Below are 26,643 nucleotides of genomic sequence, written 5' to 3'. Positions count from 1 at the left end.
ACCGAAGTGGTGCCTTCAGTGTCCTGGGCTCCCAGCTCAGCTTCTGCCAGGGTGGCTGCACCTTCAGCCATGGGAGGTGCCCAGCTCCGGCGTGGATTTTGTTTGTAAAAAGGGGCTCCTTTGATCCTGAAGCCACTGCACTAGGGACCTTCCGGGTCTCAGAGCTCTGAGGTCCAAGTGGGTTCCAGTAGTGGAAGGAACAAGAACAAAGAACCTTTCTGTGCCCCTTCGCCAGGTCTGCCTGCCTGCCCACCCGTCTGGCCCACCTGGTAACCAGGAAAGCAGCACCTGCCCTTGTCTGTCAAGGACCGAGAAGCCCTCGCATCGGTAGCAGTGGTCGTGGAAGCAGTCTCCACGTGTCCCTGATGAAGTCACGGGCCTCTATGGAAACAGTTCCCTTTGAAATCTGGCCCCTGATTTATAATAATAATAATAATAATAATATATCGAAACCGGTTTGGCTCAGTGGATAGAGGTTCAGCCTGCGGACTGAAAGGTCCCGGGTTTGATTCCGGTCAAGGGCATGTACCTGGGTTGCTGGCACATCCCCAGTAGGGGGTGTGCAAGAGGTAGCTGATCGATGATTCTTACTCACCGATGTTTCTAACTCTCTATCTCTCTCTCTTCCTCTCTGTAAAAAAATCAATAAAATATATTTTTTGAAATAAAGGAAAAGAAATCTGGCCCCTGAGCTGGCAGCACAGGCCTTTCGGCCCTAGCTTTATGTTAAGGCCCGGCCTCTTCCTGGCATGGGTGCTTCGTGGGGCTCTGCCTCGGCATGGCCCGCAGCGACTTCTGCTCCCTTCCTGTCTGGCCGTGGCATTCTCAACTGCAGCCCGAGCATAGGGTCAGGCCCCTAGGGAAACTAAAGATTTTCTGCTCCTTCCGTCTGTAGCCCTTGATCCTGAGGCAGGCTGTGTGCTGTGCTGGGGAAGCCAAGTTCACCTTCAGCATGAGGGAGGAATACATGAAGGTGGTGACTTTCTGGCCTCCAGAAATGCCAAGCCCTAAGCACCCTCAGTTGCTTACACAGCTCAGGAAGTACAAGCAGAGGCCAGAATATGCCCCGCTCTTAGGCCGACAGTCCCCGCCAAGCGCACTTGCAGGGATCCCCATCATTAGGCGGCGGGCACCGGGTTTAAATGAGAGCCCAGACTTGCCAGAGGGCACAGGGGCAATCCCTTTGTGTCGGCCTTCTGTCGAACAGAAACCGCTTTTGTCGTTTGATTATGGAGCCCTGTAATTTGAGGACTTCTGCCTTGCTGGTTAATATTTAATATTTCCTTCAGAAAAGCGAATTGAAAACCCATGTCAGACACCAGCCAAGGTTTCTGAGCCGCATGGAGAACTGCAGCCCCCTGGCTGCTCCCCAGTGCCCTAGGCTTTAGTTAGGGAACCTCTCGGTGCCTTGTTTCCATGGGTGTGAGATGGTTGTACTCAAAGTATGTATTTTACAGGGTCCTGAAGGGAGAGACTGCAGTGATGGTTCATCAGAACGAAAGCCTGCCCGGTGGTGTGGCTCAGTTAGATGGGCATCATTCTGTGCACCGAAAAGTTGCCGTTTTGATTTCTGGTCAGGGCATGTGCCCGGACTGTGGGCTTAATCCCCAGTAGGGGGCATGCAAGAGGTAGCCCATAAATGTTCTCTTCCTCTCTCTCTCAAAATCAATTAAAAATCTTTCCAGAAGAAGAAGAATGGAAGCCTAGATTCTGAACTGCCTGGTTCTGCATTCCAGCTGTGTAAACCGTTAGTAATAATAGGACTGACTTCACAGGCTATTTTGAGTATTAGATAAATTATTCTTTATAAAGGTCTCAGACCTGTGCCTGGCATATACAGTTAGTGCTGTTTAAGTGTGTTCAACATATAAAAACTCAGACTAAAGCCTGGCACATAGTAAATGTTTTGTTCGACTTATTTCTGCTAAAAGGATATGCAATTTTAATTTTTCTAATGTAATCTATTTCTCTTGGGGGTTTTCTATCATTCCCAATTACCTATGCCTCTTAAAAAAAAAAAAAATATATATATATATATATATATATATATATATATATATATATATGTTTTATTGATTTTTTTATTTTTTTATTATTTTTTTTTACAGAGAGAGTGTGTGAGAGAGAGAGGGATAGAGAGCTAGAAACATCAATGAGAGAGAAACATCAATCAAATGCTTCCCGCACACTCCCTATTGGAGATGTGCCCACAGCCAAGGTACATACCCTTGACTGGAATTGAACCTCGAACCCTTCAGTTCGCAGGCTGACACTCTATCCACTGAGCCAAACTGGTTAGGGCTACCTATGCCTCTTAAGTTTAGGGACACACATTTGCACTATTTGTTCTGTAAGAAAGAAAAGGGAGGAGGCATAAGGCTTGGGACAAATCTTCCTGTAGGCACAGGTGTGTCCGTGAAGTAATCTGGGTCCCTGAAATCCCCCAGGCATGTGCTGGGGTCCAGGGAGGGTGGAGGCCAGTTCAGAGTTAAGGCATTAGCAGGTGCAGTGGCCTAAAAGGGATGAGGAAGGAACCCCAGACTTAAGCTCAGGTCGGGGCTAGACCTTTGGAGGCCCAGGTAGAGACTAGAACTTCCTCTGATTGTCAAAGAAGCTGGATGACCTGGAAGCCTGATTGGGAGAACTACAACCCTGAGCCTTCCCCAAGTTGCACTGTTCCTTCTTGCCTCAGGGCCTTCGCACATGCTGTTCCCAGGCCTAAAATGCCCTTATCCTCTCCCGCTCCCTCCCTTCAACATGCCCCTAGCTCACTCCAACCCCTTTGGCTGAGTCAGACCATGCGAGCCCCAGGGTCCCCCTGCCTCTGCTCTTATCCCAGCTCTGCCACCCAGAAGCCCTGTGACCTTGGGAAGCTACTCGCCCCTTCGGGGCCTGTTTCCTCGTAGAGTGACTGTGAGGGATCGTTGCTGGCAGACACCCAGCTGAAATGCCATTTCTTCTATGTCAGTGAAGACCCTTCCCCTCCCCTTTAATAAAAGAAAGAAGCCTGTTTTCAGGGCCACCACTTTGTAAGTTCGGGGTCGTTCCTAGTTAGGTTTCACTTCCATCTCCCCAGGCCCTGGGTGAAAGCAAAGGGGTGTAACCAACACTGGACCTGCACCTTGACCCACGGTTCCTTCTCCCCCCGGTTCTCTCATGGGTGCCCCAGCGTTGGCTCCTCTGGTTATTGGTCCTGAAGTATTGTATAGGGAAGGGCTCTCCGGTGAAATGAGATTGTGAGGGCTTGGATTCAACAAAGTCAAGTCCCTTGCTCCTCTCAGGGCTGCTCAAAGACTTTACCATTTTCTGGGGAGCATCACTTACCATGGAACCTGTTTTTGTGAGACGCAGTGCAGCCCTCAGAACACGCCCTGGGACCCGCCGCTGTGTTTCCTGTGGTTTCTCCCCCAGGGCTGTGCCTCCTGGGATGTGGGCAGACAAGCTTGTGATGTGGCACCAGCATGCAGGGGTTTGCCTGTGGGCCTGCAGTATGCTACGACTTACCGTTGTCTTTTCTTTTGCCTCTTCCCCCAATCAGAGAAAGAGACCTTTCTGGATCCTTTCATCCTCCGGGACCTCCTGCCTGCATCCCTGGGCAGCTATTACCGGTACACAGGCTCTCTGACCACCCCTCCGTGCAGCGAGATTGTGGAGTGGATCGTCTTCCGGAAGCCTGTCCCCATCTCTTACCACCAGGTAGACACCCAGCCCCCAGAGGGGGCTTCTGTGTTTGTTTGTTTGCTTTGTGTTGTCTTAACTAGCCAGTGTTGCTAGATAGGGTTTGTTTTTTTTAATATTTTGGACCTTCTGATCCTCGTTGATTCATTCTTTCCACCAAATATGTGTTTGAAATTAAGAGTTGTAAAATATAAAACATGGTTTTTCAGCTATAAATTAACTAGGTAGAGAGACTTGCAGGCATGAAATTGGATGGTATTTCGACCTCAAGCAGCTGACAGCGCTCCTCAGTGTTGATGGGTTCTTGTGCCAGGAACTCGTCTATGCCCCTGACATGTGGTAACATACTTCATCCTCATGGACAACAGCCTCATGAGGTAGCTACTGTTGGTACCCCCACTCCACAGAAGAGAGATACAGAAGTGCAGTTACTTGCCCAAGTTCACACACTGATTCCCCAGCCATGGTATCTAATCTCAAAGAACATGCTTAGAATCACTAACCCTACCCAACATTCAGAAAAGGGAGAGATGAAGGAAGAAAAGGAAAACACCCTTGATAGAGTTCTCTGAGTGCCAAGCACGCTACTGAACACATTACATATATTCAATCTAATTGCAGACCAATGTTGAGAGATGGGTTTGACACTTAAGATTGGACCCATAAGGCCATCGAGGTGTGGGAAGACTGGGTAACATGCCCAGGTATTCATGGTTCATGAATGTTGAAGCCAGAAAGCAAGCCTGGCTTTGTCTGATTTCAAAACCCGTGCTGCTAACCTCAACACTGAACTGCTTTTCTCTGAGCGTGGCCTGGACAGTTCTCATAGGAAGCTGAATTTAGGCTGAGATAACTATGGGCAGGAATTGCTGAAATGGACATGGGGCTGGGGCAATGACAGAGGAAGAGGAGCCTCTTGGGGAGTTAGGGTCTTGAAATCACATTGTCAGGAATAAGAGATGAATGGAGAAAGCTCTGAGAGGGATTATCTTAGTCACCAAAGAAAGCAGCATGCACTTTAGGTAGCAGAAGCATCGATTTCTTCTCCATACTTCTAGGAATAATGAGAAGGATTCGTAAGAAAGGCATTTGAGCCTTTAACCAGCAACATCTAAAAGCGGGAGGTTCCTGTCTGGCCGTTCCTAGGAAGGCCTCCCCAGAGCCTGACAGCAGGGTAGGGATGTAGCACAGGGAAGCGCGAGGTTTGGGAATGATGTGATGATATCAGTAAAATAACTCAAGACACCGGCAACGATTTTATGAACCTGATTGGCCTGGAAAAGAGTACAAAGATGTTCCAAGAGCAGAGGATGAAATAGGGAGTAGGGGCAGTTGTTGGATGGTGTGCTGGTCAGGTCTTTTATGGAATAAGAAACAGAAAACCCTTTCAGGGGTAGCTCATTGCAGGAAGTATTTTCAAGAAACAATGGTGGAGGGGATCCTGAAGCCATCCTGACCAGGAATAAAACTAGCAAGTGAGGTGCATGTTTCACTCTCTCAGGGGCCACACAGGCTCTTACATCTCGAAGTTTCTGCTGTGGCTTTGTGATTAAGTACTTTTGCAAAATTCTGATCCCTTCTCCCCCAGGATTTTGTTTGAAAAGGAGGCTCTTTCGCTCCTAAAGCCACTGAAATGGGGTTGTGTTTTTCTGTTTATGTTTTTTCCTTTCCCAATATGGTTTGTGTAGTACCTATTGACCTTTCACTCAAGGGTTAGTTACCAGCTGACAACAGTTTTGATGTATGTCAGACTAGTAGCCCTGCGCACAAATCTGTGCACCAGTAGCTCTCTGCAGGACCCGGCCAGAGGCCCATACACAGCTGGATGCTGGGCAATGACACAGCATTCTGCACCCTGGCCGGGGTGGAATGCTTGCCTCGTCCCCGCTGCGATGAAGCAAGCATTCCGCTTGCACTGCCCACTGTCAGGTGCTGCCCCCCCAGGACTGGGGGACTCTGGCAGGGCTGAGAGGACTGGGCACCACCATCTTGTTGCTATGAGTGCCGCCATCTTTGTGATGGTTAATTGGCATATTATTACCCTTTTATTAGATAGCATAGTATTCAAGAAGATAGGTCCAGTAGACATTGGTCAACCAACGAGTTGGTGGGTCTTAGGTCATGTGCCCGATTTGAATAAATCAGCAGTCACTGCCTGAGACATGAGGGTTGCCCATGCACCGAAAGGTCGCTGATTCGCTTTCCTGGTCAGGGCACATGCTCAGGTTGTGTGTTCCGTCCCAGGTCGGGGTTTGTACTGGAGGCAGCTGATCGATGCTTCTCTCTCTCTCTATCTATCTAAAATAAATAAAAGCATACTAGAGGAAAGAAGGACTAGCAGTTTGATTTCCGAACAGGATCTGCCAGCCTCAAGGAGATAATGAACTATGAAGCAAATTTTCTTCCTAATGATGAAGCCAGCATTGTTTTATCAAAACAAAATTCCAGTCCAGGTGTTTGCATCCTCAGGGTTGGGGGAGGAGCTTTGTGGATTAAGATACATGCTTAGTCTTCAAAGACATAAAGGCTTGGGATAAGGAGGTTAAGAAAGCCGAGCCTGGCCCTGTGAGGGCAGAGGCAGAGCGGGGGTTGCCAGATTGGGAAGCCATCGGACGCACGCTGGGTTTTACTGCGGTCTCATGGTTTAGGCTTGTGTCTTGCCAAGTGTGTGTCAGGTAGAAGCATTTGGACATTTGGTACCTGGGCCTTCTTCTTTGTTAAGACTGTTTTACCCTCAAACTCCCTGCCACCATACACTCAAGGAGAAGACATGGGAGCAGAGTTTTTCTCTCTGACTTTCAATAGATAACTTCTCTGTAGCTATTAATTATCATTTCAAGAAAACAGTGAAGAAGTAAATTAATCATATCGGCTCCCCTGCGTCTTTGCTATAAACCATCTTCAGATGAGACGTGACTTGAACAGGCACAGCGTCGCAGATCCCTGTCTGTCTCCCAGGGGAGGAAACGGCTCGTTTCTCTGTGGCCACGCTGGGCCCCCGCCGGCCCGCTGCATGAGGTCACAGCGTGTCTGCCCTGGGAAGGAAGGCACTTGGGGGCCCAATGGTAGCACGCAGCCCTCCCGGCCCTGCCAACATTCTTTCAGAAGTTAGCACAACATGTTCATTTCGGAAGGGCAGCTGGCCAGTTCGGAGGAGCCAAGCAGACAATTCCATGTCTGCGTCTGTCGGAGAGGGGACGTCCCCAATCCTTCATCCTTCTCGCTGTCTGCTCTCCTCTCTCACCCAGTGCGTGCCTGAAGCAGCAAAACTGAGAGCACGTTCAGCATGAAGTATTGTGGTTGGCGCAGACTGTTGGCTGTGGGTTTCTTTGAAATTTTCCAGAGTAAATAGGAGCAACTACTTTTTTTTTTTTTTTTTTTTTCTCCTTTGTGAGTCTACTTGGACCTTCACACCAGGCTCGGAGCCAGTGACCCTGACTCCGCCTGGTGTGACAACCTAGAACGGAACATGGTGTTGCCGATGGAATGACACGTGGGCTTCGGTGGCCAGCACTCAGGGTAGCTTGTGTGGCTCCATTAAAGGTCTACCGTTAATGCCAGGCAGAAACCGTGCCAGGGCTTAGTCACCCAGACACTGTGGTGACACTCAGTCCTGGTGTCAAAGGTCAGACATTGGGAAGGTGCCAGGTGTGTCCTGACTGGGCAGAGGACGTGTGCAGATGTGCTTTATTCTAGGACAGTGGCTCTCACATGCTGAGACCATCCCAGCCTTCCCTTTCCAAGACTGTCTGCTTCCTGTAGTTCCATATATGACGCCACCTGTCATTTTCCTGAGCACGCATTTTATCTCAGTGCTTTTTGGGGACACTATCAGAAAGGCAGCAGATATAATATCTAAATATGTCCTGTTTGTTTACTTTTGTTGTGTGTTTTTTAAAATATATTTTTATTAATCTCAGGAAAGGAGAGGGAGAGAGAGAGATAGAAACATCAATGATGAGAGAGAATTGAGCAGCTGCCTCCTGTACACCCCACACCAAGGATTGAGCCCACAACCCAGGCATGTTCCCTGACCGGGAATGGAACCATGACCTCCTGGTTCATAAAACAATGCTCAGCCGGGACCAGTTTTGGCTTAGTGGATAGAGTGTCGGCCTGCAGACTGAAAGGTCCCGGGTTCGATTCCGGTCAGGGGCATGTACCTTCATTGCAGGCACATCCCCAGTAGCAGGTGTGCAAGAGGCAGCTGATCGATGATTCTCTCTCATGGATGTTTCTAACTATCCCTCTCTCTTCCTCTCTGTGAAAAATCAATTTTAAAAATATATTTAAAAAAAAAAAAAAAACACAAAAAAAAATGATGCTCAAATGACTGAGGCAAGCCAGTCGGGCAAGTTTGTTTATTTTTGTATGCTTGATGTTTCCCCCCTAAGAATAAGTTGGAGTGGGTAGGGAAGGTTTATTTGCATGACTTTTTTTTTTTTTTTTTTTTAATCAGTGTTGTCTCTTTCATAAACAATGGTAAATGGTGTTCTTTTGAATGCACACCCTTTACCATTTGGAGGCAAACTGCATGGGGTTCCACTCCTGGCGCTAGTCCTCAGACTGTGCCTCGGTTTCCGCCGGTGAAAGGGGAGTGGTAATAACACCCGTGATGGAGTCATCCCACAGCTTCCCTGTGGAGTGTGTGTGGAGCGCTGGGCCCGCCTGGCACCGCAGGAGTTGCTCAGGAGACACCGGGCGGGGCTCGCTGCTGTTCCTACCTGCTCAACAAGGCCCTAGGGCAGCACTGTTGTTATATATAAAACAAAAACCATGTACATCAATCAAAATTTTCTAGTAGCCACCATAAAAATGTAAAGAGAAACAGGTGAAATTCATCTTACTGTATTTTATTTAGCCCAATTTCCCACAGTTATCATTATTATTGCATCACGCGGGGCTAGCCCCGCTCCTGGTGGCATAGTCACGTGTGGCTACCGGCTGTGAGGCTCTAACGTTTATCTCAAGGCTAAAGTCACCAACGAATGGCCTCCTTCAGAACGCTTCTGTCCCAGCACTCCCTGAGGGGCAGGGCGGGTGCACGAAGGCTCTTTTAGATAGTGGGGGAAGGTGTCGCTATTAATCCTCAGCACATCGCTTTCTTTGTTCATTGTGGTTCAGTCCTTTCCTGCCTGCAAGGATTTCTGTGATCGCCTTCAAGAAAAGCTGTCTGTAGCTATGGGGTCCTGTGGGGGTGGGGATGGTCCCGTGGTTAGCTGGCTATTCTTGGATTCTATTTTCCAGCCATGTTTCAGTAAGGAAATCTTTGGGTGCTCCAGGCTATTGAGAATTTAATATTCCATCATGGCGTGTTTAGGAACGTGCCATCGAAACAGCACTCGCCTGTCACCTCTCAATGCGTGGTGAGAAGCGTTTCCGTGACCCTAGGCGTGACATTTCAGGTCCTCTGCATGTCCTGGGGGTCCTTCTGCTTATAGTGGATGCTGGCATCGCCTACCTACCCGTTCCGTAAAATACTGTGCGCATCACCCCCCCACGGCTCAGAATGTCGCTCTGATCTTCCCTCACGTCCCCCTTCAGCCACAGTGGTCCCTCCCACGTCCCGTGGACCAGCGCTCTGGCGGCGTGAATACATTTCAGCTTTCCTTTCATTCGGACCCACAGATTAAAAACTAATTATTCTCTGTAATATTTTTATAATAAAAACGAAGCCGAAATGATTTATATACACTTCCAGCTAAGACATTTGCAATTCAAGGTTAAAATTGTTCTCGAAGCAGCACCAGTTAAAATGCAATTACAGCTCCCCGAGCAGGGATAAAGGGAAGAGATGTTTTACATGGTCACTCCCAAAGTTAAAAAGTCCATCTAATGTCACAGAAATAAAAACTTTCATTTGGCTCTGCTCCATGATAAAGGCTTTATTAGCTACAGTAAAGATAAACTCAAGTGTGTTTGTTCGCTGTGCCTGGCAGAGAGTGAGTGAGGAAAACGCAGGCTTGGTGAGGGGGGCGGCATCTTCGCCTTGGTGCCGCCATCCTGGCCCCAGGGCCGGCCTCCTGTGCTGGCCTGGCCGGAGGCTGGTCTCCCCAAAGGGCCCCGAGTGCAGTCAGGGTCCTGCAGAAGTGGTATTTGGGGGTTCGCTAAGGGGAGTTGTTGGGGGAGGGTCTCTGATCACCACCTCAGCTTCCCCCACAGTGTGACCCCATGAGGAATGCAAGCTCTGGATCAAGTGCAAAATGTGTTTGGCATTAAGCCTCTGAGAGCATGAAAAAAGAGTCACCCCTTGGTTCCTGGGTGCCCTTGGGCAGTTGATTTAATGTCTCTAAGCTCAGTGTCCTCACCAGTCAAGAATCATAATGATACCATGGTACCCCCGACCCTATGGGTGGGATTTCTGTGAGAAGTAAAGAAGAGAAAGCACATGACCCACCTAGCACAATGTCTTTTTTTTTTTTTAATATATATTTTATTGATTTTTTACAGAGAGGAAGAGAGAGATAGAGAGCTAGAAACGTCGATGAGAGAGAAACATAGACCAGCTGCCTCTTGCACACTCCTTATTGGGAATGTGCCCGCAACCAAGGTACATGCCCTTGACCGGAATTGAATCTGGGACCTTTCAGTCTTTAGACCGACGCTCTACCACTGAGCCAAACCGGTTTCGGCTAGCACAATGTCTTGCTCGTAATAAATGTTCCACAAGTATAAGATGCCAGTGTTAATGATGTCATAATGCTGTTAATAACATCACTTTAATGTTATTTAAACTAAAAATAAGTTAAGAACCAAAATAGCATTTGTAAAGTGCATAACCAAATACTAGTACATGGCACATAATGGATGTGACGGACACACCTTATAAAGAGGAAGAGAAGGGAGAAGCAGGTGGCACTAGGTTGTTGGGAGCTTAGAGTACAGTCATGATGACCGCATTCCCATAAAGCGGTAATAATAGTGATCATAGCGATGATAATAGTTATTTGGTATCTACTGTGAGCCCAGAATTGTGCCAAAAACCACCAGGTAGGTCATGATGTCGTCTCCGTTATCCAGGTAAGAGAACTGAAGCTCAGAAACACTATACTTGGGCCAAGGTCACCCATTAGCAAGTAGGGGTTACAAACAGGGTTTCAAACCCAGGCAGCATAATAGGAGTTTTGCGGTTGGAGATTAGGCACAGGCCAGATCCTTAGGGCCCCACAGTGAGAATGGGAGGTGGTTGAGAAGCACTGATCGGGTAATATGATCTCCTGAGCATGTTCCAAGGACCATCGGGTGGCTGCTGACCAGGTCTAGACTATACACGGCTTTGTATAGTTTGCACTATGGCCCCGCCTTGTGCGGGGCTGCTGTGTTGCACACCCTCATTCAGCAACCCTCTCGTTACTCTGTAGATGGCATCCCTGGGAATCAAAACCGGAGGCCCAGGTGGTGGTCACTTTCCCCTTTAGTAAGTGAGTGTGTTTCCAGGGGTCATACGGACCAGGGAAAACCTGAAGCATCTGTGTAGTCACTGTGACATACAGCCGTCACCCCTTACCTGTGGGAGTATGTAAGCTCCAAGACCCCAGTGGGTGCCTAAGGCTGCGGATAACACCAAACCCTACATACACTATGTTTTTTTTCCTATCTATGCATACCTTTCACATAAAGGATGCACATTACAGCCTCTCTGAGGCCTGTCTGAGTTGCCAGCATCGCTCCTCCTGTGCTTGGGACCATTATTCAGTAAAGTAAGGACGACGTGAACACACGCGCTGCAGTGCCCCGACAGGTGGCCTGATAACTGAGACACTACTACGTGACCCACAGGCAGCTACTGTGGACAGCGTGGAGACGCGGGCAAAGGGATGACTCGTGCCCCAGGCAGGACAGCAGGGTACCCCATGCTGTCATCCCACTACTCAGAATATACACAAGTCACAACTCACAAATAGTTTACTTCTGGGGGTTTTTATTTAGGGTTTTCAGACTGCAGTTGACCACAAGTAACTGAAACCTCAGGGGGAGCAAAACTGCTGGTCAGGGGGAGGCACTGTTTCGGCAAGTTTCTGGCCCAGAGGATCGCTGCTTTCCTGCCAGAGTGGAAATGTGGGCTCCCCTTGCCAAACCAGGGACCAGGGGCGGTTTCCCAGTCCCTACTCAGGAGTGCCAGTTACCAGGGAGAGGCCACTGCAATTTCACTCAATGCACAGGGATGACAGGGTGTTCTTGAGTACTGCCAGCCCCCCGGAGGACCGCGGCTGAGTCTCGAAGGTGTGATCCAGTTGACAATATAATACCGTTCAGGTCACTGGTTCACTCTGCGAGAACCATCCCATCCTGCCTTCGAAATCTTAGGGCAAGTTGAGTTAATGGCAAGGAAGTGGCCGAGCTTTTAAGCCGTAGCATGCCATTAAGCCGTGAGAGGCAATTGAAGCAAAAGCATTTTTGTGTTAAGTTCAGAACCTGCCTGTTTTCATAGCTCTATGACTCATTCTCTCCTGAGGCCTCAGAAATAAACTTTTTAGGAGAACTAAATGCTGTCTTGTGAAAGAAGCAACTATTCTAGAAAAGAGACAAACCTCAGGTCGAATTGCTAAGACCTCTCGCAGGCCATCCTGTCCTGGCATCTCGGCGGTTACACTATTTCGGCACAGATGGCTGTCTTTTCCAGAAAATTTCCGGTCTAATGTGCTATGTATGGCCGCCCAGTCTATTTTCTTTGAAAATCACTCTGAAAGTTAAGGAATTCCTTCCTCTCTATTCAACACCCATCGCTAAGGCTATAATTTAAACCAATTTCCTCTTATTCGGCCTTCTCTGGCCACGGAGAAGAGCTGGTCAGCATCTTCCATGTACAAGGGCCTTTAATCAAACTCCTATTTGTTCCCAATTCTGCAGGCTACACTATCCCACTTCCTCTGACCTTTGACACAGGACTTACTCTCCGTCCCTTTAGTCATTTTGGTTAGTCTTTCCCCCACATGTGTCAAACACAAGGCCCGCGGGCCAAATCCGTCCCGCCAGGCCTTGCAATGTGGCCCGCACCGCGCTGTCATCACTGCACTCCACTGTGTTTCCATCACAATGACAGTTTATGACTGTTCAGTAAACCATTCAGCCCGCGATTTAGGCTGGATTTTAGATTTTGGCCGCTTCTCTGATTGAGTTCGACACCCCTACGAGTCCTACACTGTCTACAAAAGAATCTTTAATTCCCTTCATGTAATTTTAAGGAGCTATTTTCCTCTAAGAAAATCTGAAACTGCCGAAACCAGTGTGGCTCAGTAGATAGAGCGTTGGCCTGTGGACTTAAGGGTCCCAGATTCGATTCCGATCAAGGGCATGAACCTTGGTTGCAGGCACATCCCCAGTAGTAAAAAATCTGAAACCTTCTCTCATTTTGGGGCACATTCAGTCCGGATTTTGGCCGTCCCGATGTAGGTGTGCCGTGCCTGGAGATTTTCTTTTCAGCATCTCCCATCATCTTGCATCCGAGGGGGTCACATTTGGACAGAGTGAACCATGTGATTTCTGATTGCCTCTCTCCCTTCCCTATAAACACAGAAGGAACATCTGAAGGAAGGATGGGGGAGGGGAGGCACATTCTGCCTGGCAATGCCGGGAGTTAGAGGAGACGCCGTGCGAACAGCAGAGAATTGGAGTAACTGGAGAATAATGTGCTGCTTTTACGTTGAGGCTGGTTGAGAGCCCGTCTGGTTCTATTACTTTGATGAAAAAGCAGAGAGGTTTCACGGTTTATTATCACTTCACATTTGCAGAATTGGAGGGAAGGTGGCATGATAGGTGAACCCATATACTTGAATGATTCTTGGCTAAAATCACTCCACACTGCACTTACGTATTCATTACTTTCTGATGCAAAGAGAGGGAGTTTCCGAAGGAAGCAGGCTATTCTCGGCCTGCTTCTGCGAGCTGTTTGAGAAACTCTGGGGTTAGTTTCAGGCTTCAGGAGGACCATCCGGAAACCGAGGTGGTAATTCTCTTGTTTGTTTATGCAGTGGTGGTAGCCACCTCCTGGCCCCGAGGCCGAGGGCAGCCACTCTGCCTGCCCCGGAGACATTGTCTGCCCATCACACCTGGGCTCTCCCGCTGACAGCGTTCCTTCCCGCATTCAAGGGGCCAGGTGGTCCAGGAAGAGTTGGTTCAATTTCTCTCTTCTTCACCCCATTCCTTCCCCCACATCAAGGAATTAGTGTTTTCGGTGGCTGCCAATGTTAGGCTCCGGTCCACTTCTTTGGTGTCAAGAATAGCTCTGTGGCCTGTTGGGAACTAACCTCTGCCACCAGCCCCTGCCCTTCCTGCAACCTACTTCCATGAGTGGAATGCTGAGGGCCAGTGGGGAGGCTTTTTTGTCATAGAAATAGGATCCTGGAGTTCCGAGTGTGGTTTTGTGTGTGTGTGTGTGTGTGTGTGTGTGTGTGTGTGTGTGTTTTTCCTTTGCTTTTCCATGAAAGTTTGGTCAGCAGTCTTATGGGAAATGTTCCTTAATAATGTTAGTAATGATGATAGCTTCAGATCTTGACGGAAGGCTCTCCAGGGGCTAAGTGATTAACATCAATTTTAATCTTTCCCATCACCTGGTAAGATAGATACTAGCACAGTGTCTGTTTTACAGATGAGGAGACTTGAGGTGCAGAAAGCTTGAACATCTGACTATGCTGGCCCGCCTGGTGACTGCTGACCTCGGGGGGTGGGGGGTGGGAGGGAGCATTTAACTGGCAAGCCATGCATTTAGCATCTTTGTGACTTAGCGACTCGGATGCCCTGGATCCCCGGATATAAGGAGAAGCTTAGGACGAATTAGATCATTGACATTTATTGAGGCCTGTGTGCCAGGAACCTGGCACTGTACATGGATGATCTCATTTAAGGTGGACTTGAACCCTGTCACGAGGATGCTGCTGTAATTATCACCGCTTCATTGAGGAAATTTTGAGGCCCAGAAAAGTTGAGCCTCTTTCTCAGCATCACAGAGGTGGAACCATGGAGCTAGCATTCCCACCTAAGCAGTCTGGCTCCCATAATACCATGGGAACATAGTATTGGAATATTGAAGGCTGTGGAGGGGACCAGGGCTGCAGAAAACTTGGGACTCTGAGACATGGACTAAGAGTTCTCTACACCCTCCGATGAAGGTTTTTCCTGGTTACTTGGTGGGACCGAAGTTTCAGCCAGACAGCCAAAGCCTGTGTCCCTCGGGGTGTGTCAGGCTTGGCCTGGGGCACATCCTATCATTATTGTGTTCTTGTCACCCCCACCCGCTTTGGACCACGTTACTTTTCTAACCAATGTTCTTTTGTTCTCCCCTCTCTGGCTCTCTGTGCAGCTCGAGGCTTTCTATTCCATCTTCACCACGGAGCAGCAGGACCATGTCAAGTCAGTGGAGTACCTGAGAAATAACTTCCGGCCACAGCAGGGGCTGAACGGCAGGGTGGTGTCCAAGTCCGCCGTTCGCGACGCCTGGAACCACGACCTGACAGACTTCCTCGATAACCCGCTGGGGACGGAGGCCTCTAAAGGTACCTGCGGGCAAAGTGCCCTTGCCCCTGATCATAAACTACTTCACATGGAAAGGAGTTCAAAGCCAGCCCAGAACTGGCGCTTGGTGTTCAGAGTGTGCTTCTCTGCCGAAGGGACCTGGTCGTTGCTTAGGAGAAGCAGGTGTAGGAATAGCTTCAGGTAACTGGATGTGTTCAAAACTGCCCTTTGACTAGGTATGTAGTAGTTATTCTCTCGGACTCTGTACCTTGCGACATCGGCACTAGTCCGTTCATGTCTGAAGAACGCGTTGGGGTGTCTTACTCTTTACCTGTCTGGGTCAGGAGTTTGTCTCGGGGCCTGCTCCTAGGATAAAGTGACCAGGCGGTCCCGATTTTTAACAGTTTGTCCCGCCAAAAGCTGGATGTCTGGTTACCTTATCCTAGGAGCAAGTCCAGGCCCCAAAACAAATTTTAAAACACGATTTTAAAAAGTCAGTCCCGATTTTTAACAGTTTGTCCCATGGCATTTTAAAAAAGTCGGGATTGAGTTTTTTTAAAACGCCGTGGGACGCGGGACAGTGTTAAAAATCGGTATGTCTGGTCACCTTATCCTAGGACCCCTGTCTGCAGCGTCCTTACCAACGTGCAGCCCAGGCGGGGCGCCAGGCAGCTCTGCCCCTCCAGGAACCATCTGGCCTTTTGGAACTAGCACTTCGCAGTTTAGTGTCGTGTCTGATAAACCTAAGTCTGTAAATTTCAGCCATCGAATCCTTTCCATTCCTACTTCCTCAATGTGACATGAGCATGCGTTTCTCTCCCAGGAAACTCGAAAGCCGGCTCTCCCCTGGCATCCCGCCCCCTCCCAGCTCTGTGACTTGTCATATGGTGGCTCAGAGTTTGGGAAATGCTTAGCGGAGTGAGGCCGATCACAGCCCGAGCACCTGGAGGGAGGGAGGAATAACAGGCGTGTTTATGATCTCTCTCAAGCCAGTGCGCTCCTTCTTCAAAACTGTGAACTTGGGTAATGCAGGGTGAGCTGGGATCGTCTGTGGGCACTGGAGTTCAGTGCAGGGTGTTACATGGGGAAGTTTGACATGGGGCTGGCACACGACCTCTGTGGGAACAGGGGGGCTGAGATTCTGTCCACAAATAACGGCATGGACGTGCACTTTGATGGTCAGAATAAGCCCATTTTGCAGGTGCGTAGCTGCAAAGGAGCTGAAAGAAGAGGCGAGGATGTTTAAGAGTGAGACCCTCGTCCTCCTGTCTGATTTGTCTGGGGATGGTGAGGAGGAGTCGGTCTGGCCAGACTCTGTCAGGAACCGCTGGAGACTCCAGTGATAACGGGGGCTGACACCTTGTCAAGGGCATCATCTATCAGCTGGGAACAATGGGAGGGCTAAGAAGCACACCAACCTTAAAATACCTGCAGCTGGGCCGCCGTGGAAACCCGCACGCAGGCTCATTTTTTTTTCCACCCAGCTAAAAATAAAAGCAAACCACTGAACTCCAGCGCTGTCTCCCCAGGGAACCGGCTTGGGAAATAGCTCGTGGGAGCTGACTGTCTTGTGAGACGTGAATGTGGAGGACGTGTGGGGGGTGAGGAATTTATATCTCAAGGGAGCTCTGGAGCTGGGCGCTGCTAAGGATGTGACAGTCGCAAAGTCCCTTCCTTAGAAACGGGCTGAGGAGGCGATGTTGTCAGCCGTGCGAAGAGAATGCGTGGCCCTTCGTGCCCAGGAAGTGGAGGCAGTGGTTTCCCCTTGCACTAAATTGTCGAAGCGGACAAGAGCCTCTGCTGCCACGACTTTTCTCTGAATTTGAGCGGAGCCCTGGACCCGTCCTTCCGTGTAACAGCCAGTTCTTCATTCTGCAGATTTGTGGCAACTATCACAGTGTCCATTGCTGACTCCTAAGGTGTGTGAATGTGAAGAAGTTTGTGATATCTTGAGAAGCAGAAAGAGATGTAGTTTCAATCCTATATCTTCTTTTTTAATCCTCGCCCAATGATAATTTCCCATTGATTTTTTTTAATGTTCCCATGTTTTTAACAGGTTTTTTTTCTTTTTTAAAAAATTTAATGTCTTTAATATATTTTAATGATTTTTAACAGAGAGGAAGGAAGAGGGATAGAGAGTTAGATACATTGATGAGAAAGAAACATCGATCAGCTGCCTCCTGCACACCTCCTACAAGGTGTAGTACATGCCCTTCACCTTTCAGTCCGCAGGCTGATGCTCTATCCACTGAGCCAAACTGGTTAGGGCTTTCCATTGGTTTTTAGAGAGAGTGGGAGAGGGAAAGACAGGGAGAAATAGCGATGTAAGAGAAACACATCAATTGGTTGCCTCCTGCACGAACCCCAACTAAGGCCCAGGCCAGTGAGGAGCCTGCAATCACAGTACACACCCTTGACTGGAATCAAACCCAGGACCCTTTGGTCTGCAGGACAACACTCTATCCACTGAGCCAAAATGGCTAGGACCCTACATCTTTTTTAAACAGAGTATCAGTGTTAACACACAGAAAAACACACTTGATGAGTTTTCACTAACTGGATACACTTGAGTCACAAACACCCAGATCCAGAAGCTCACACCACCAGTTCCCAGAAGCACTGGCGCCTCTTGTTCCTGGTCACAGGCTGTGCCCACGGGCAGCCATGGCCGTGAGCTAGCCTAGCCTGCTGGTAGGTTCCAGGGAAACAGCCATGCGGGTAGCCTTTTTGTGCCTCGCTCCTTGTGCCCTTCTGGTTTTGAGAGTCATCTATGCTGTCCCATGCAGCTGTAGTGTGTCCTTTCTTATTGCTGAATACATAGTGTGACTGTACCTGACTTGTTTATCTTTTCCAATAGACATGGGTGTATGGATTATTCTTGCACTTTGATGATTATGAAAATGCTTGAGCATGTTTTGTAATGAGCGTATGGACACATCTCTGCAGGGTACGCACCCAGGAGTAAAGGCTGCACTCAGGTACACCTACATGTTCCGATCTGGTTACATATGGCCAGACAGTTCCCCAAAAAGATTGTATGTGACAACAGTGTATGAAGTTCCTGTTTTACAGCTTCTGGGTGTCTTTTATTTTAAAGGCATAATCTACATACCATGAAATTCAGCAATTGAACAAGTCCAATAATTTTTAGCAAATTTATAGTTTACAGCCATTTTTATCGCCCCAGAAAGATCGTCATGTCCTGGTGCAGCCAATTCTTCCTCCTGTGGTCTCTTCCAGCCACCGCTGATGTGCTTCATCTTTCCCTTGGTGTTAGGAGCTTAAGATTTATCCAGAGCGTATATGCATGTATCGTAGCTTATTGCTTTTTATTGCTGATAGTCTATTTGTTTTATATTTTTAATAACAGCTTTATTGAGATTTAATCCGCATACCATAAAGTTCATTCTTTTTAAGTGTACACTTCATTGGTTTTTAGTGTTTTCACAAAGTTGTACAGTCATCCAGTCATCACAACTCTGTATCTGCTTTCAGAGCATTTTCATCACCACACAAAGAAACCCCGTGCCCATCAGCTGTCACTCCTGGCCTCCTTCCTCTCCTTTTCCCCCGCCTCCCCTCAGGTCCCCCAGCCCCAGCCAACCACTATTGCACTGTCTCTCTGGACTCGGCTATTCTGAGTGGTTCATATAAATGGAATCGTGCAATGTATGGCTTTTTCTTCTTCAGCCTATTTCACTTAGCATCATATTTTCAAGGTTCACCCATATTCATGCACGTATCAGAATTGCAATCCATTTTACTACTAAATACTCTACCATTGTATAGATATGCCACAGTTTTTATCCACTTATCAATTTGCGTTTTTTCCACTTCTTGGCCATTATGAACAGTGCGGTTAGGAGCATTCATGTTTAAGGTTTTGTAAGGACATAGTTTTCTCCTGGATGTAACCCAGGAGTAGAGTTTCTGAGCCACACTCTGTGCTTTTGGTTTTGAAGAACTGACAAACTGAGTCCCGAATGGCTGCCCCCGTTGCCTTTCCCATCAGCAGTGTAGGAAGCTCTGACTTCTCCACATCTGCATCAGATTGCTCACCTCTTTCATTTTGCCAACCTACAGCGGGGGGGAGTAGAATCTCTTTGAGGTTTGATTTGCACTGCCCTAATGACTCATGATGTCCTATTTGCTATTCAGTGCACATGCCATGGAGCCATGGCCAACATGCCCCAATGTTTCTGATTCCTTCTGCCCCAGAAGACTTGGGTCCAGGGCACTGCAGGCCAAGGACTACCCGCAGGTGCTGGCATTGCCAGACAGCAGGAGGACTGAGATTGTTCACTTTAGGGAATAAATACACAGACAAGAAGAGTTCCCTCTCTTCAATCTTCCGCCAAAAAAAAAGATTTCAAGGAGAGAAGGATGGTATTCTGTAATTTTCAGGTAATTCAAAAGGAACCGATCCTGTCTGATTCACAGTCCCTATCTGGTCATTACTAGGAAGCTCTCAGTGCCTGGGAGAGCCATGATGTTGATCATGACGCTATGCATTTATTGGGCTATTGTCACAGAAGAAAGAAAAATCAACTAATCACACAGGACAAGAGTCAATAAACTTTGTCTGAGTACCGGACAGTGGGTCCTGTGGTCTCTGTTGCAACTACTTAGTTCTGCAACCGTAGCATGAAGGCAGCCATTGCCTGTATATACAATAAAAATGGCTGGATGTAGAAATAAAAAACTTAACGTTGCCCTGGTTGATTTGGTTCAGTGGATAGAGCATGGACCAGTGAACTGAAGGGTCCCGGGTTCAATTCTGGTCAAGGGCACATATCCGGGTTGTGGGCTCCATCCTCAGTAGGGGACATGCAGGAGGCAGCCGATGAATGATTCTTTCTCATCATTGATGTTTCTATCTCTCTTCCTCTCCCTTACTCTCTGGAATACACACACACACACACACACACACACACACAACTTACAAAAAAATAGGTGACAGGCTGGATTTGGCTTGGGAACCACAGTTTAGTGACCCCTGCTCTAATGATGGCTTTAGATTTGCTTTAAAGTAACCGTTTTCTTGAAGATGATAGTAGCTGTGACTGTGAAAGTGCCCATGGATTGGTTTTATTCTTCCATCCACTACAAGACCCTAGGACTAGTGAGTCTGTTGTAGGACTAGTGAGTTCACCTTAGCGCCTGGTCTTCTTTGCCACCAGAGGTGTAAGCAGAGCCACAGCAGGCCGAGCACAGCACCCACCTCCTCGTTCCCCGCTGCGACGTTCATCTCGTGTGCACTGAGCTGCCTGTGGGTGCTGCCTGTGCTTGCGCGCCCGCCCTGCCTCTGTCAGGGTGATTGGATGTCCTGGAATAGAGGAGACGGAATCGAGCCTTTTGATGCCAAGAATGAGACACATGGGCCGTGTGAAACACAAAGACAAGGGGGCAGAGTCATCCTAGCACTGTATCCCTGCCGAAGAAGGACTTCTAATGGATGTCACCCCAAAAAAGCCGAAAGCTTTCATTCCAGTAAATGGAAACAGTATTTGGGCTTGTTTAAGGGCCGGGGAGCTGGCCAGCCTGCCCTGTGTCGGTAAATAACGTGGGCAGACTTTAGGATTTAATGGGCTGTCATTTCCGTTATTCTGCAACACACCCGGGGCACGCGGAAGAGCATGGGGTGATTGAGCACCGAGCACTGCCCATTGTGAAGACGTTTGGAACAGCGACCAGAGAGAAATAGCTTTCCTCCCAACAACATGAAACATATGGATTATTAATTTAATGAAGCCTGTTCGGAGCACAGTGGGATCAAAACCACTTGATGTGATAAATGGATTGGATGAGTTAATCCAAGTGGCAGCGAGTGACATAATGAAAGCAGAGGGAGTGGCGGGGGCCTGGGCTGCCTGTGGACCCCCCGCTCTCCTAAGCCAGTGCTGAGCTTTTTGGAAAATGGTCTTTGCTCCTGTCGATGGCCGCATCCCTTTTTTTAGCCACATTATCAGTTCGTGTTTTGGTTAGCGGCGGTGTAAGGACACGTACCCCCGCGTGAGAATGCTGAGCGTCTAGCCTGCTCCCGATCGGCACACACTGAGAGCGAGCGTTACACCTCCACCCAAATGACCGAGATGTAAATCCGAGATTGCTTCTCCACCCGGGGACATTGAAATCGAGGTTGTCTGCAGTTTGGGGAGAAAATATTAATGTTGTTCTGTTTTCGGTTTGATCGTTTCCACTCACTGTGCTAATGAGCTAGCGTTATTCTCCCTCACTGAGAGAGGCTCTGACAGGGGCACTGAACTCCTTGAGAGGAGCTGCCCACCCAAAACCCATCCCTGCGTTGGCTCACTCCTTGCAGAAACTTTCACACGGAAAAGGGCAGGGACGCTCGTGGCAGCGCAGCCAATGCAGTGGTTTATGCCTCCTCCTTTTACAGATAACGACCATTTAGCTGTTACCGTTCCCCTTAGGAGTGATCGGGAAGGAAGGCAGAAAGTAGGGTTGGTTTAAAGGCTATCCACACTCCCAGTTTTGAAGGTCATGCCTTGTGACGTCAAACGTTTGTACATGCTCGGACATCCCGCGAGTTACTATAATTTCTTCTCATTTTATTTATTTTTACGCAAGCCTCACGTAGCAGTGTATTCTGAATTGAGCAGCGTTTAGCACTATGAACATCGTTTCATTCCTTGAGATACGTTCCTTATGAAAAACAGGATTCTAGGAAACGTGCATTCTAAACCACTGAAGACTTTTCCTTTTAAGATCTTTATTGTTGAAAGTGTTACATATATCCCCTTCTAAAGGAAGGTGCTTTGAGGGTTGGCATAAAGTTGATGTTTCACAGATGCCTCGTGGAGCATTAGCTGCTTCGGCTTCCTATTTGTAGCCAGTGCGTTTCTTTTCCTCCGTCCAGCATCTCCCTTCCTGACTCCAGGCTGAGCCCGCAGCACCTGCAGCTAAAGACTGTGGGAGGGGTGTGTGCCTGGTGCTGTGCCAGCCTCCTCCGCGCTGGTGTTTCATTTACTCCCCAGACAACCTCTGGCAGGACTCAGTTTCCTTTTTTTTTAAATAATCTAATTCTCACCTGAAGATATGTTTATTGATTTTATTTTACTTTTTATTTATTTAATTTTTTTTAATATTTTTTATAGACAGAGAGGAAGAGAGACAGAGAGACTGACTGGGGATCGAACCTACAACCAAGTTTTGTGCCCTGACCGGGAATTAAACCAACAGCCTTTTGGTGTCCTGGATGACGGCTGGCCAGGGCAGAACTCACTTTCCATTTATCACATATTTGTTGAGCATCTGCTATGGCACTAGAAACCAGGGAGAGGGGTTCCTCATCTTGAGAGGACATTTTAGTGGCGAGAAAGAAATGCACACGTCAACCAATGAAAGAACTTGGTGTTGTTGCGAGATTACGTCAGGTGATGTACTAAGAGGGATAGGAGTGGGGAGGCAGTGGGAAAGGGACCAGGGATCTGCGCCGGACAGGACAGGTGGTGCCAGGGAGCCAGCCCTGCAAAGTTCTCAGAGGGAGAGGTCATTGGCAAAGGCCCTGGGCCATGGGAAGCAGCATGGAGACGTGGGCAAGCGAGGGTGAAGGGCGGGACTTTCCTTGCTGAGGATCTGAGGTTATATTCTTACAGCAGTGGTAGGCCTTGGGAGGGTCCAGAACAGAACTACAGAGTGATCTGAACAGGTCTGTGAGCCCTCAATCCGGGTGTGAGCAGAGTTGGCAGAGGACGTGAGGTGGATCTGATAGAAATATTCCTGGCAGGATGCCCCTGGTTGGATGCCGGCGATCCTGGCGAAGGTGGAAGTGATCCTTAGGGATGGGTTTTGGACGAGAGCCTCTGAGGTTTCTAACAGTTTGGATGGAAGGCTGAGGGGTGCCAAGAGAGGAACGCAGTGTTATTGTTTCTCCTCAATAGATGCGGGGACCGGGACTCAGAGAGCAAGCGATTGTCCAAGCCTTTCAGCCAGGAAGTGACAGAACTGTGATGTGAGCCGAGATCCTCTTGTGAGCAAAGGCAGCATCCGCTCAGTTTCAGGGCCTGCCAGGTTCCGACCAATCCACAGCGGGGCCTCTTTGTCCTGGCTGTCAGCAGGTGGCTCGCACAGCAGCTTACTTCTCCTTCCCTGAAGAAAGGAGCTTCACAGCTGCCTGTGCCTGTGGGAATAGGGTGTCTTCCTGAAGACCCGGGGTATTTCAAAAGGAATCCGTCTATTTGCTTGGTGTGCTTGTGGCACCGATGTTGGGTGCTCAGTGCACGGGGTACTGAGGCCTTATCTAGGCTCAGTCGCTGGGTGGGCCGGTGCACCCTCTCTGTCTGGGCCATGGGGCCTTCAAGGCTGACGACCTTGTGTATCCGTGAATCAGCAGAGCCTAACACAGTGCCTAGGGCCGTGGTGGGCAAACTACGGCTCGCGAGCCACATGCGGCTCTTTGGCCCCTTGAGTGTGGCTCTTCCACAAAATACCACGGCCTAGGCGAGTCTGTTTTGAAGAAGTGACGTTAGAAGAAGTTTAAGTTTAAAAAATTTGGCTCTCGAAAGCAATTCCAATCGTTGTACTGTTGATATTTGACTCTGTTGACGAATGAGTTTGCTGACCACTGGCCTAGGGCATAGTAGGTGAACAGCCATTGTTCGTTGAATGAATAAATGAGTGAGTGAATGAGTGAATTAATGATGAGACAATATACGACACTAGGTAAGAATATAGATTTTGTAGTCAAGCACATCTGGACTCAAGTCAACCATTAACTTTTAAATCATTTTTTGCCCTAGTTAATATCAGAGTCTTGATTTCCTTGTCTGTAAATGAAGATCATAATTACAGTTCCCTCCTTGGCTTGTGGCCCTTTAAATGAATCAGTGTAGGGAACATATATGACAGAGCCTGGGGTATGGGAAGTACTCTGCAAATAATTGTACTTTCTTTTTATTGTTGTGAATCCTCACTTGAGGATATTTTTCCCATTGATTTTTCAATAGATTGGAAGGGAGGGTGAGAGATACACACAGAGAAACATCAGTGAGAGAGACACATCTGCTGGTTGTCTCCCAACTAGGGTCAGGTATCGAACCCACAATTGTGTCCGTGCCCTTGACTGGAATCAAACCGTTCAGTCCAAGGGCCAATGCTCAGTCCACTGAGCCAACGCCAGGGCGGGCTACTTGTACTCTCTTGTCTGTAGGTCAGCAGCGGCTGCTTTGAATGTTTCAGAACAACCTGCTGATTGTGACATGGTCCCTGGAGAATCACTTTCAGAACCGGGGACCGTGCTCTCCTCCCAGTGGAAGTGCACAGCCAGGTTGTTGGGAGTTGCTAAAACCTTTCCAGTGAAATCCAGTCCTCAATATGGCCTCCACACCCTGTCTTCCTCCCCAGCCCCAGCTTGCACTTGACTTGCCTTAGCACCCAACCCTTCAGTCCACCAGCTGTCTCTTCTGCCTGGAGGGCCCTGCCCACCTCTGTGCCTAAGCAGCCCCTCCTCAGCCTCCATAGCTCAGCTCCGGGTCCCATCCCCAGGGGGGTTTCCTGGCGGCCCTTGCCCAGCCCCTTGTGTCTAAATGCCGGTGCTTTTCTCTTTCAGCACTCATGTTCGTGCACCTGTGTGATTTCCCCTACCATCTAGCTCTCCCATTACCACCTAAGCTCATGCGGGGTGAGACTGTCTTTTGTCTTTTTGTGTTGGAGAGAGGGCAGTGTTCACTATTAGCTTCTCAGTAAATATTGGATGGATGGAAGGAAGGATGAATGAATGGAGGTATGGAGGGAGGGAGGGAAGGAGGGACAGATGGACTGAGCTAACCCACCTAAGCCGCATGGCCAGGAGTAAAGAGATTCCTTTCACAAGATACAGAGTGGGGCATTGGATCTCGCCGGGCTGCGTGCTCTCGTGGGAAAAGGCTGGCAGGGCGTTTGGAGTAGAATTCCACGTCACTTCCCGGAAAGGCTCCTAGGACTGGGGAAGCCATCTTCCCTCTTACCATAAGCCGTTTGGATGGGAGCGTTCATCTCAAAAACCTCTGTCACTTCCTTTCCTGTCCATCCCAGGAGCCCCTCTGCCCGCCTCACAGGGAGGAGGAGGCATTTAGAGCTGCAGGAGCCCAGGCAGGCCTCTCCCCAGCAGCCCCGCTCCTGGCTGGGGAGCTGTTGCGCTGATCTCTGTAACAGGCGCCCAGGGCGGCTGGGAGATTCACACTGTAAATATTACCCAGTTACCGAGGCCTCTGTCTCCAGGCAGGTGTGGCAGCTTGGTCTTCCAGGCCGCCTTCGCCACCCTCCCACGGCTTCAGCTTGTCTTTGCTCCTGGAGAGCCTCCCTCAGCATTGGCTGTGTGGGCGCTGGGTGCTCCCGGCGGCAGCCTGGAAATTCACCAAGGCCACCAGCACTCTTTTCCCATGGTGACTCACTTCCCGTCTCGCTAACTGGGGGAGGGAGGTTGGGAGCATGAGGCCCGAGTGGGTGTGTCTCCTGGGAATCACAGGAGGAGCCCACGGGAGACACGTCTGTCTTCCCCCTCTCCCGCTCACTCCAGACACTCGCTGGTCCAGGTGGTTTTCCTTCAGGGACAGTCACTTGGACAGAACCCTGGCCTCCTGTCACAAGAAAGTCTCACCTTGGCCAGCGGCTGGTTTGAGCATCGTCCCATACACTGAAAGGTTGAGGATTGGATCCCTGTCAGGGCACCTACTGGAGGCAGCTGATCCATGTTTCTCTCTCTCTCTCTTCCTCTCTCTCTGAAAATCAATAAACATATCCTCAGATGAGGATTAAAAAAAAAAAGAAAGAAATTATCTCGCTTGTCTCACCTCATCAGCCCTGAGGTCTGAGGTTCAAAGACCATCTATAAATTGGAAGCCTGCATTGAGTCCTCCAAGTCACCCTTTCTTCTCAGCACAGCGAGTGGTTGCCATGGTTGCCACGTCGCTCTTGGGCCCTCTCCGGATTGGTCCTGTGATTACGAAGCACTGGCATGGACCAAAATGAGTGTCTTGGCTGTTTTGTTTAACATCTATGCCTGTGTTCCGAAAGCGCTGTCTGTATGTCTGACACTAAGTACTAAGAGGGGTTCCTTATCAAGTGCACGGTGCCTTCAGTTTCCATGCCTCTGAGCTGGCACTGCAAAGGCTTCCCGGGAGAGAGAGGAAGAGAGACCCTCTCAGATAAGAGAGTATAGCCACTGAGAACTAGGCTCTCACCAGCCAGCCAGAACCCAGGCTCCTCGGAGCATAGGGACCCTGATTCCGGAGGGTGAGTGGCTGGTGCTGCACATGTAAGTCCCCATGAAGGGCGCTGCCTGCGCATAACCTGGTCTGTCCCTGCTAGTGACACTCTTCGCCCCCCACCCCCCACCCCCCGGGCCCGTTTTCCTCCGGGTCCTCTTCACCAAGCCCAAGCAGAGCCTCTTGACGCCAGTTCCCAGGTGAGGGAGACTCTGGGGCTATATACACCATTGAGGGCGTCCTGACCACATGGCCATTCGGGGACAGGTGCCACATCCAAGGGTCAGACCCCGGCTGGAATCCCAAC

General features: G+C 49.1%; 1 protein-coding gene across 3 annotated transcripts in view; it reads left to right on the top strand.

The window, feature by feature from the left end:
* Positions 1-26,643, top strand: part of PTPRG (protein tyrosine phosphatase receptor type G) — a 643,070-nt gene that overhangs the window by 517,918 nt on the left and 98,509 nt on the right. For all 3 annotated transcript variants that reach the window (XM_036430671.2, XM_036430672.2, XM_036430670.2), the window contains exons 7-8: positions 3,539-3,696; positions 14,978-15,170. In XM_036430671.2, the coding sequence (XP_036286564.1) occupies positions 3,539-3,696; positions 14,978-15,170 (351 nt within the window). The remainder of the gene's footprint in view (positions 1-3,538; positions 3,697-14,977; positions 15,171-26,643) is intronic.

This window comes from Pipistrellus kuhlii, unplaced genomic scaffold, assembly GCF_014108245.1.
Source record: "Pipistrellus kuhlii isolate mPipKuh1 unplaced genomic scaffold, mPipKuh1.p scaffold_m20_p_11, whole genome shotgun sequence".
Classification (NCBI taxonomy): Eukaryota; Metazoa; Chordata; class Mammalia; order Chiroptera; family Vespertilionidae; genus Pipistrellus; species Pipistrellus kuhlii.
This window is presented reverse-complemented; position numbering and strand designations above follow the sequence as displayed.